The sequence below is a fragment of the Tachyglossus aculeatus genome, chromosome Y4, assembly GCF_015852505.1.
Source record: "Tachyglossus aculeatus isolate mTacAcu1 chromosome Y4, mTacAcu1.pri, whole genome shotgun sequence".
Classification (NCBI taxonomy): Eukaryota; Metazoa; Chordata; class Mammalia; order Monotremata; family Tachyglossidae; genus Tachyglossus; species Tachyglossus aculeatus.
The window spans coordinates 3,384,078-3,396,583 of NC_052096.1; the positions used below are offsets into that span (position 1 = coordinate 3,384,078).

Here is a 12,506-nt window from a genome sequence, read left to right on the forward strand (position 1 = left end):
TATTATTATTAATCCCCATTTTTACAGGTGAGGGAACTGAGGCTCGGAGAAGTGAAGTGACTTGCCCAAGGTCACATAGCAGACCTGTGGTGGAGCCGGGATTCGGACCCACGACCTCTGACTCCAAAGCCCGTGCCCTTTCCACTGAGCCACGCTGCTTCTCTGCTTAACAGCTACCATCATTATTATTATTATTATATAGACTGTGAGCTCATTGTGGGCAGGGAGCGTGCCCGTTATATTGTTCTATCATCTTACCCGCACACGGTAAGCGCTCGGTAAATGCGATTGGTGACGACCGGCTGGCAGGTGGCTGGGCACCGTGGCGGGGCCCCCGGACCCCATTTCCTCCCGTCGGCCCTACCTCCCCCGCCCCCCAACAGGCCATCAAGCGGACATTTGACAAGAAGGCAGTGGACCTGTACATGATCTTCAACGGGGAGCTGGCTCTGGTCAATCAGGAGCTCAACAAGAAGCGGGCGTTCGTGCTGCCCCACATGGGCCCCTACGCGGGCCAGGCCCACTGGGTCAGGGCCCTGAGGCGCCGCCTGGACCGCTCCATGAACGTAGGTGCCCGCCGTCCTTCCGTCCATCCATCCCTCCACCCGCCCCCGGCTCCTCCTGCGCTCGGCCTCCCTTTCTAACGGGGAGGGAGACAACTGCTGATGGTATTTGGTAGTCCATCAATCATCAATCAATCGTATTTATTGAGCTTAAGTGCTTGGGAAGTCCAAGTTGGCGACATAGAGGGACGGTCCCTACCCAACAACGGGCTCACAGTCTAGAAGGGGGAGGCAGACAACAAAACCAAACGCGTGGACAGGTGGCAAGTCATCAGAACAAGTAGAATTAAAGCTAAATAATAATAATAATAATGGTGGCATTTGTGAAGCGCTTACTATGTGCAAAGCACTGTTCTAAGCGCTGGGGGGATACAAGGTGATCAGGTTGTCCCACGTGGGGCTCACAGTCTTAATTCCCATTTTACAGTTGAGAGAACTGAGGCTCAGAGAAGTTAAGTGACTTGCCCAAGGTCACACAGCAGACGTGGTGGAGCCAGGATTCGAACCCATGACCTCTGACTCCAAAGCCCAGGCTCTTTCCACTGAGCCATGCTGCTTCCCCACGTCATTAGCAAAATAAGCTAAATGCTAAATAAGCTAAATAAGCTAAATAAGCTAAAAGCTAAATGCATGTCATTAGCAAAATAAAATAGAATAGTAAATATGTTCAAGTAAATAGATCTGTACAAACATATATACAGCTATGTACAAAGCACTGTTCTAAGCACTGGAATAGATCCAAGCTAATCAGGTTGGACAAAACAAAACATGTGGACAGGTGGCAAGTCATCAGAACAAGTAGAATTAAAGCTAAATGCACATCATTAACAAAATAAATAGAATAGTAAATATGGTCAAGTAAATAGATCTGCACAAATGTATATACAGCTCTGTGCAAAGCACTGTTCTAAGCACTGGAGTAGATCCAAGCTAATCAGGTTGGACAAAACAAAACATGTGGACAGGTGGCAAGTCGTCAGAACAAGTGGAATTAAAGCTAAATGCACGTCATTAGCAAAATAAATAGAATAGTGAATATGTTCAAGTAAAGTAAATAGATCTGTACAAACATATATACAGCTCTGTGCAAAGCACTGTTCTAAGCGCTGGAGTAGATCCAAGCTAATCAGGTTGGACAAAACAAAACATGTGGACAGGTGGCAAGTCATCAGAACAAGTAGAATTAAAGCTAAATGCACATCATTAGCAAAATAAATAGAATAGTAAATATGTTCGAGTAAAGTAAATAGATCTGTACAAACGTATATACAGCTTTGTGCAAAGCACTGTTCTAAGCGCTGGAGTAGATCCCAGCTAATCAGGTTGGACAAAACAAAACATGTGGACAGGTGGCAAGTCGTCAGAACAAATGGAATTAAAGCTAAATGCACGTCATTAACAAAATAAATAGAATAGTAAATATGTTCAAGTAAATAGATCTGTACAAACATATATACAGCTCTGTGCAAAGCACTGTTCTAAGCGCTGGAGTAGATCCAAGCTAATCAGGTTGGACAAAACAAAACATGTGGACAGGTGGCAAGTCATCAGAACAAGTAGAATTAAAGCTAAATGCACGTCATTAGCAAAATAAATGGAATAGTGAATATGTTCAAGTAAAGTAAATAGATCTGTACAAACATATATACAGCTCTGTGCAAAGCACTGTTCTAAGTGCTGGAGTAGATCCAAGCTAATCAGGTTGGACAAAACCAAACATGTGGACAGGTGGCAAGTCATCAGAACAAGTAGAATTAAAGCTAAATGCACATCATTAGCAAAATAAATAGAATAGTAAATATGTTCGAGTAAAGTAAATAGATCTGTACAAACGTATATACAGCTTTGTGCAAAGCACTGTTCTAAGCGCTGGAGTAGATCCAAGCTAATCAGGTTGGACAAAACCAAACATGTGGACAGGTGGCAAGTCGTCAGAACAAGTAGAATTAAAGCTAAATGCGCGTCATTAGCAAAATAAATAGAATAGTAAATATGCTCAAGTAAATAGATCTGTACAAACATATATACAGCTCTGTGCAAAGCACTGTTCTAAGCGCTGGAGTAGATCCAAGCTATTCAGGTTGGACATAGTCCCTGTCCCTACCCAACAGTGGGCTCACAGTCTAGAAGGGGGAGACAGAGAACAAAACAAAACATATTAACAGAGTAAAATAAATAGAATAAATATGTACAAGTAAAATCAATCAATAAATAGAGTAATAAATACGTACAAACATATATACAGGTGCTGTGGGGAAGGGACGGAGGTAAGGCGGGGGGAACGCTTAGAATAGTGCTTGGCACATAGTAAGCACTTAACAAATGCCATTTCTCAATCAATCAATCATATTTATTGAGCGCTTACTGTGTGCAGAGCACTGTACTAAGCGCTTGGGAAGTACAAGTCAGCAACACATAGAGACAGTCCCTACCCAACAGCGGGCTCACAGTCTAGAAGGGGGAGACAGAGAACAAAACCAAACATACTGACAAAATAAAATAAATAACTATGTATAAGTAAGATAAATAAATAAATAGAGTAATAAATCTGTACAAACATATATCCATATATACAGGTGCTGTGGGGAAGGGAAGGAGGTAAGATGGGGGGGATGGAGAGGGGGACGAGGGGGAGAGGAAGGAAGGGGCTCAGTCTGGGAAGGCCTCCTAACTGTGTAACCTTGGGCAAGTTACTTCGCTTCTCTGGGCCTCAGTTCCCTCATCTGTAAAATGGGGGTTGAGACCAGGAGCCCCACATGAGGCAAGGACTGTGTCCAACCCGATTTGCTCGGATCGACCCCAGCCCTTAGTACAGTGCTTAGTACATAGCTTAACAATATACCACGCAGGAAGCCTTCCCAGACTGAGTCCCTTCCTTCATCTCCCCCTCGTCCCCTGCTCCATCCCCCCCATCTTACCTCCTTCCCTTCCCCACAGCACCTGTATCTATGTACATCTGTTTGTACATATTTCCCTATTTATTTATTTATTTTACTTGTACATATCTATTCTATTTAGCCTAGTACAGTGCTCTGCACATAGTAAGCGCTCCATAAATACGATCGATGATGATTTTATTTTGTTAGTACGTTTGGTTTTGTTCTCCGTCTCCCCCTTTTAGACTGGGAGCCCACTGTTGGGTAGGGACTGTCTCTATATGTTGCCAACTTGGACTTCCCAAGCGCTTAGTCCAGTGCTCTGCCCGTAGTAAGCGCTCAATAAATACGATTGATGATGATGATGATTAAGATTATTATTAAGTACCGCTGTTATTATTACCGTCCGGTAGTACAGTAGTAGTATCATCATCATCATCATCAATCGTATTTATTGAGCGCTTACTATGTGCAGAGCCCTGGACTAAGCGCTTGGGAAGTCCAAATTGGCAACATATAGAGACAGTCCCTAGTAGTAGTCCAGCAGAACAGTGCTTTGCACATAGTAAGCGCTTAATAAATGCCATTATTATTATTATTAGTGTGAGGAGAGGAGCAATTAGGCTGGCCCTCACCCTCAGCTGGGCTCCTTTGCCCCCTTCTCTCCGTTTTTCCCCCGTCTCCCTTCCTCCCCAGTGTCTGGCCAATGCCCACTTCCTGCCTCACATCGGCACCGGGGAGGAGAGCATCCACACCTACCAGCAGCTGACGCAGGCCATGGACGAGTTCGTCCGCAAGACGTTCCACGAGTGGACCCAGACCCTGGACAAGGACTGCATCCGCCGGCTGGACACCCCCCTCCTCCGCGTGAGCCTCGAGAAACCAAGCATGCTGGACGTCAACTTTGACAAGTGAGCCCCCGGCCCCCAGGACTTGCCTCTTCGGGTGGTCTTTTTATTCCTCCCGATGATCTTTGTTAAGCGCTCGCCGTTCGTTCGGTCGGTCGTATTTATTGAGCGCTTGCTGGGTGCAGAGCGTTATATTAAGCGCTTGGGAAGTCCAAGTTGGCGACATATAGAGACGGTCCCCACCCAACAGCGAGGTCACAGTCTAGAAGGGGGAGATAGACAACAAAACAAAACATGTGGACAGGTTGTCTCTATATGTTGCCAACTTGGACTTCCCAAGCGCTTAGTCCAGTGCTCTGCACACAGTAAGCGCTCAATAAATACGATTGATGATGATGGAAGGGGGAGGTAGATAACAAAACAAAACACGTGGACAGGTTGTCTCTATATGTTGCCAACTTGTACTTCCCAAGTGCTTAGTCCAGTGCTCTGCACACAGTAAGCCCTCAGTAAATACGATTGATGATGATGGAAGGGGGAGATGGACAACAAAACAAAACATGTGGACAGGTTGTCTCTATATGTTGCCAACTTGTACTTCCCAAGCGCTTAGTACAGTGCTCCGCACACAGTAAGCGCTCAATAAATACGATTGATGATGATGGAAGGGGGAGGTAGACAACAAAACAAAACATGTGGACAGGTTGTCTCTATATGTTGCCAACTTGTAGCGCTCAATGAATACGATTGATGATGATGGAAGGGGGAGATAGACAACAAAACAAAACATGTGGACAGGTTGTCTCTATATGTTGCCAACTTGTAGCGCTCAATGAATACGATTGATGATGATGGAAGGGGAAGGTAGACAACAAAACAAAACACGTGGACAGGTTGTCTCTATCTGTTGCCAACTTGGACTTCCCAAGCGCTTAGTCCAGTGCTCTGCACACAGTAAGCACTCAATAAATACGATTGATGATGATGGGAGGGGGAGATAGACAACAAAACAAAACATGTGGACAGGTTGTCTCTATATGTTGCCAACTTGTAGCGCTCAATGAATACGATTGATGATGATGGAAGGGGGAGATAGACAACAAAACAAAACACGTGGACAGGTTGTCTCTATATGTTGCCAACTTGGACTTCCCAAGCGCTTAGTACGGTGCCCTGCACGCAGTAAGTGCTCAATAAATACGATTGATGATGATGGAAGGGGGAGATAGACAACAAAACAAAACATGTGGACAGGTTGTCTCTATATGTTGCCAACTTGTAGCGCTCAATGAATACGATTGATGATGATGGAAGGGGAAGGTAGACAACAAAACAAAACACGTGGACAGGTTGTCTCTATCTGTTGCCAACTTGGACTTCCCAAGCGCTTAGTCCAGTGCTCTGCACACAGTAAGCACTCAATAAATACGATTGATGATGATGGAAGGGGGAGATAGACAACAAAACAAAACATGTGGACAGGTTGTCTCTATATGTTGCCAACTTGTAGCGCTCAATGAATACGATTGATGATGATGGAAGGGGAAGGTAGACAACAAAACAAAACACGTGGACAGGTTGTCTCTATCTGTTGCCAACTTGGACTTCCCAAGCGCTTAGTCCAGTGCTCTGCACACAGTAAGCACTCAATAAATACGATTGATGATGATGGGAGGGGGAGGTAGACAACAAAACAAAACATGTGGACAGGTTGTCTCTATATGTTGCCAACTTGTAGCGCTCAATAAATACAATTGATGATGATGGAAGGGGAAGGTAGACAACAAAACAAAACATGTGGACAGGTTGTCTCTATCTTTTGCCAACTTGGACTTCCCAAGCGCTTAGTACAGTGCTCTGCACACAGTAAGCGCTCAATAAATATGATTGATGATGATGGAAGGGGGAGGTAGACAACAAAACAAAACATGTGGACAGGTTGTCTCTATATGTTGCCAACGTGTACTTCCCAAGCACTTAGTACAGTGCTCTGCACACAGTAAGTGCTCAGTTAATGCGATTGATTGATTGATTGATTGATTGATCAGAACAAGTAGAATTAAAGCTAAATGCACATCATTAACAAAATAAATAGAATAGTAAATATGTACAAGTAAATAGAGTAATAGAGCTGTACAAACATATAGACAACTCTGTGCAAAGCACTGTTCTAAGCGCTGGAGTAGATCCAAGCTAATCAGGTTGGACATAGTCCCTGTCCCCCGTGGGGCTCACGGTCTCCATCGACATTTTTCAGGCGAGGGAACTGAGGCCCAGAGAATCAATCAATCATCATCATCATCATCAATCGTATTTATTGAGCGCTTACTGTGTGCAGAGCACTGGACTAAGCGCTTGGGAAGTACAAGTTGGCAACACACAGAGACAGTCCCTACCCAACAGTGGGCTCACAGTCTAAAAGGGGGAGACAGAGAACAAAACCAAGCATACTAACAAAATAAAATAAATAGAATAGATATATACAGGTAAAATAAATAAATAAATAGAGTAACAAATCAATCAATCGTATTTATTGAGCGCTTACTGTGTGCAGAGCACTGTACCAAGCGCTTGGGAAGTACAAGTTGGCAACATATAGAGACAGTCCCTACCCACCAGTGGGCTCACAGTCTAGAAGGGGGAGACGGAGAACAAAACCAAACATACTAACAAAATAAAATAAATAGAATAGATATATACAAGTAAAATAAATAAATAAATAGAGTAACAAATCAATCAATCGTATTTATTGAGCACTTACTATGTGCAGAGCACTGGACTAAGCGCTTGGGAAGTACAAGTTGGCAACACATAGAGAGACCGTCCCTACCCAACAGTGGGCTCACAGTCTAAAAGGGGGAGACAGAGAACAAAACCAAACATACTAACAAAATAAAATAAATAGAATAGATATATACAAGCAAAATAAATAAATAAATAAATAGAGTAAGAAATCAATCAATCGTATTTATTGAGCGCTTACTGTGTGCAGAGCACTGTACCAAGCGCTTGGGAAGTACAAGCTGGCAACATATAGAGACAGTCCCTACCCAACAGTGGGCTCACAGTCTAAAAGGAGAAGTGACGTGACTTGCCCAAGGTCACTCAGCAGACAGATGGCGGAGCTGGAATTAGCTGGGCCTCAGTGGCCTCAGCTGTTAAATGAGGATGAAGACTGTGGGCCTCGTGAGGGACCGGGACTGTGTCCAACCCCGATTATCTTGCGTCCATCCCAGCGTTTAGAACAGTGCCTGGCACAGAGGAAGCGCTTAACAGATAGCGCAACTCTTCTTCTTCTTCTTGTTGCCGTGTCCGGGCAGGAGCCTGCTGAACCTGTTCGTGGAGATCTATTACTGGGAGCGGCTCCTCATCGAGACCCCGCACTACGTGGCCAACGTGGCCGAGTACGCTGAGGAGCTGCGCATCCTGCGAGAGAATCTGCTGCTCGTCGCTCGGGACTATAACAGGTGGGCCCGGGACCCTCCCTCTCCGGCCCCCCAGGACCCTCCCCACCCGGGAACGTCTCCCCCATTCCCACCCACTGCCTCAGCCCTCACCTCCCACCGGGACCGTCACCCTCTGGAAGCACTCGGGCCACCCAGCAGGCAAGGGGTAGAGCCGGGATTGGATGGAGAAGCAGTGCGGCCTGGCGGAAATCAATCAATCAATCGTATTTATTGAGCGCTTACTATGTGCAGAGCACTGTACTAAGCGCTTGGGAAGTACAAGTCGGCAACATATAGAGACAGTCCCTACCCAACAGTGGGCTCACAGTCTAAAAGGGGGAGACAGAGAACAAAACCAAATATACTAACAAAATAAAATAAATAGAATAGCTATGTACAAGTAAAATAAATAGAGTAATAAATATGTACAAACATATATACAGGAAAGAGCCCGGGCCTGGAAATCAGAGGATGTGGGTTCTCATCCTGCCTCCCCCACGTATCTGCTGGGTGACCTTGAGCAAGTCCCTTCACTTCTCCGGGCCTCTGTTCCCTCCTTGGTAAAATGAGGATGAAGACTGGGAGCCCTATGTGGGATAGTCTCTTCCCAAGCGCTTAGTACAGTGCTCTGCACACAGTAAGTGCTCAATAAATACGATTGATGATGATGATGATGATGATGATAGGGGGCTATGTATGTATTTTTTAAGCACTTCTTATGTGCCAGTCACTGAAGCAAGTGCTGGGGTAGATGAGCCCACTGTTGGGTAGGGACTGTCTCTACATGTTGCCAATTTGTACTTCCCAAGCGCTTAGTACAGTGCTCTGCACACGGTAAGCGCTCAATAAATACGATTGATGATGATAAGCTCACCTCCTCCAGGAGGCCTTCCCAGACTGAGTCCCGTCCCTCCTCTCCCCCCCTTCCGCCTCCTCATAATAATAATAATAATGATAGCATTTATTAAGCGCTTACTATGTGCAAAGCACTGTTCTAAGTGCTGGGGAGGTTACAAGGTGATCAGGTTGTCCCACGAGAGGCTCACAGTCTTAATCCCCACTTTACAGATGAGGTGACTGAGGCACGGAGGAGTTAAGTGACTTGCCCAAAGTCACACAGCTGACAATTGGCGGAGCCGGGGTTTGAACCCATGACCTCTGACTCCAAAGCCCGGGCTCTTTCCACTTGGCCACACTGCTCCCCACCACCTTACCTCCTTCCCCTCCCCACAGCACCTGTATATGTGTTTGTACAGATTTATTACTCTATTTATTTTACTTGTACATATTTTCTATTCTATTTAATATGTTTTGTTCTGCTGTCTGTCTCCCCCTTCTAGACTGTGAGCCCACTGTTGGGTAGGGACCGTCTCTATATGTTGCCAACTTGTCCTTCCCAAGCGCTTAGTTATTCTATTTATTTTATTTTGTTAATATGTTTTGTTCTGCTGCCTGTCTCCCGCTTCTAGACTGTGAGCCCACTGTTGGGTAGGGACCATCTCTATATGTTGCCAACTTGTCCTTCCCAAGCGCTTAGTACAGTGCTCTGCACACAGTAAGCGCTCAATAAATACAATTGAGTGAATGAATAAATACGGTCGAATGAATGAATGAATATAAGCGACTCAGGTCGAACACAGTCCCTGTCCCACATGGGACTCACAGTCTTAATCCCCATTTTACAGATGAGAGAACCGGGGCACAGAGTAGTGAAGTGACTTGCCCAAAGCCACACAGCAGACAAATGGCAGAGCCGGGATTAGAACCCATGACCTTCTAAATCCCAGGCCCACGCTCTGTCCAGTATGCCATGCTGCTTCCCACTCTGCTTCGTACCTACCCCATCATCATCATCATCAATCGTATTTATTGAGCGCTTACTATGTGCAGAGCACTGTACTAAGCGCTTGGGAAGTACAAATTGGCAACATACAGAGACAGTCCCTACCCAACAGTGGGCTCACAGTCTAAAAGGGGGAGACAGAGAACAAAACCAAGCATACTAACAAAATAAAATAAATAGAATAGATATGTACAAATAAAATGAATAAATAAATATGTACAAACATATATACATATATACAGGTGCTGTGGGGAAGGGAAGGCGTTGAGATGGGGGGGATGGAGAGGGGGACGAGGGGGAGAGGAAGGGGCTCAGTCTGGGAAGGCCTCCTGGAGGAGGAGCTCCCCAGAGCTTAGAACGGTGCTTGGCACATAGTAAGCGCTTAAGAAATGATGTTATTATTATTATTATGGACCCTGTCTCCCTGCCTCCCCCTTTTAGACTGTGAGCCCACTGTTGGGTAGGGGCTATCTCTATATGTTGCCAACTTGTACTTCCCAAGGGCTTAGTACAGTGCTCTGCACACAGTAAGCGCTCAATAAATACGATTGATTGATTGATTGACCCAAGTCATGTGACCCCCCAGGCTCCGGGCCCTTTCCGTTAGGCCGCACTGCTCTCCCTTTGCCGGCCGTGGGGCCGCCGGTCCTCACGGCCCGATCCCTCCACCCTCTTCCCATCGCTCAGGATTATCGGCATGCTGTCGGCCAACGAGCGGGCCCTGTTTAAGGAGAGGATCCGTTTCTTGGACAAGAAGATCCACCCCGGGCTCAAGAAACTGCACTGGACCCTGAAAGGAGCGAGCACTTCATTCATCAGCGAGTGTCGGGTGTACGCCAGCAAGGTGGGGGCTGGGGTTTTCATTCATTCTTTCACTCCATCGTATTTATTGAGCGCCTACTACTACTACTGAGAAGCAGCGTGGCTCAGTGGGAAAGAGCACGGGCTTTGGAGTCAGAGGTCATGGGTTCAAATCCCGGCTCCGCCAATTAGCTGTGTGACTTGGGGCAAGTCACTTAACTTCTCTGGGCTTCAGTTACCTCATCTGTAAAATGGGGATGAAGACTGTGAGCCCCCCCGTGGGACAACCTGATCATCTTGTAACCTCTCCAGCGCTTAGAACAGTGCTTTGCACATAGTAAGCGCTTAATAAATGCCATTATTATTATTATATCTGGTATTTGTTAAACGCTTACTATGTGCCCGGAACTGTACTAAGGGCAGGGGAGCATACAAGGAAATCAGGTTGGATACAGTCCCTGTCCCAACAAGGGACCTTACTGTGTGCAGAGCACTGGACTAAGTGCTTGGGAAGTCCAAGTTGGCAACATAGAGAGACGGTCCCTACCCAACAGTGGGCTCACAGTCGAGAAGGGGGAGACGGAGAACAAAACAAAACGTATTTACAAAATAAAATAAATAGAATAAATATGGACAAATAAAGTAATGTTGGCAACATATAGAGATGGTCCCTACCCAACGGTGGGCTCACAGTCTAGAAGGGGGAGACAGAGAACAAAACAAAACGTGTTAACAAAATAAAATAAATAGAATAAATATGGACAAATAAAATAGAGGAATGTTGGCAACATATAGAGATGGTCCCTACCCAACAGTGGGCTCACAGTCTAGAAGGGGGAGACAGAGAACAAAACAAAACATATTAACAAAATAAAATAAATAGAATAAATATGGACAAATAAAATAGAGTAATGTTGGCAACATATAGAAACGATCCCTACCCAACTGTGGGCTCACAGTCTAGAAGGGGAAGACAGAGAACAAAACAAAACATATTAACAAAATAAAATAAATAGAATAAATATGGACAAATAAAATAGAGTAATGTTGGCAACATACAGAGACGGTCCCTACCCAACAGTGGGCTCACAGTCTAGAAGGGGGAGACAGAGAACAAAACAAAACATATTAACAAAATAAAATAAATAGAATAAATATGGACAAATAAAATAGAGTAATGTTGGCAGCACGTAGAGATGGTCCCTACCCAACAGTGGGCTCACAGTCTAGAAGGGGGAGACAGAGAACAAAACCAAACATACTAACAAAATAAAATAAATAGAATAAATATGGACAAATAAAATAGAGTAATGTTGGCAACATATAGAGACGGTCCCTACCCACCAGTGGGCTCACAGTCTGGAAGGGGGAGACAGAGAACAAAACAAAGCATGTTAACAAAATAAATAGAATAAATATGGACAAATTTGCTTGTATCTGCCTGACGATTTGCTTGTATCCGCCTGGCATGAAGTCAGCGCTTAACAAATACCGTCATTATCATTATTCTTTTATGGATGAGTTTTGAGGCTTAGGGGGCCTGGGGATGGGATCGGCAAGCGGGGCCGGGGCCCGGGGCGAGCGCGGCTTCCCCCGGGAGTCACCGCCGCCTCCGGGTCGGGGTCTCCGCCGGCCCAGGTGCAGGCCATCGTGAACGAGTACAAGACGGCCTCCCTGACGGTGGGCTGGCGGGCCCAGGAGATCTCGGAGACCCTGCTGGTGTCCATCAATGCCAAGCGGGTGTTCCAGGACCTGGAGTTTGAGGAGGACCAGCGGGCGCACCGGGCCGTCATCCAGAAGAAGCTGCTGGGCCTGCACCACGAGATCGTGGACATCATGCAGGAGACCTACGAGGTCTTCAAGAACGACAGCCCAGAGGTGAGGGACTCACCAAGCCCAGCCCACACCCTCCACTCCTCCGCCGCTACTCTCCTCACCGGGCCTCGTTCTCGCCTGTCCCGCCATCGACCCCCGGCCCACGTCCTCCCCCGGGCCTGGAATGGCCTCCCTCTGCCCATCCGCCAAGCTAGCTCTCTTCCTCCCTTCAAGGCCCTGCTGAGAGCTCACCTCCTCCAGGAGGCCTTACCAGACTGAGCCCCCTCCTTCCTCTCCCCCTCGTCCCCCTCTCC

The 12,506-nt window shown here is 46.2% G+C and overlaps 1 protein-coding gene across 1 annotated transcript in view; it reads left to right on the forward strand.

Moving 5' to 3' along the window:
• DNAH2 (dynein axonemal heavy chain 2) overlaps nt 1-12,506 on the forward strand; it is a 204,084-nt gene that overhangs the window by 36,783 nt on the left and 154,795 nt on the right. Inside the window, exons 13-17 of the mRNA XM_038768829.1 lie at nt 384-566; nt 4,136-4,350; nt 7,608-7,754; nt 10,264-10,420; nt 12,016-12,255. Of these exons, the coding sequence (XP_038624757.1) occupies nt 384-566; nt 4,136-4,350; nt 7,608-7,754; nt 10,264-10,420; nt 12,016-12,255 (942 nt within the window). The remainder of the gene's footprint in view (nt 1-383; nt 567-4,135; nt 4,351-7,607; nt 7,755-10,263; nt 10,421-12,015; nt 12,256-12,506) is intronic.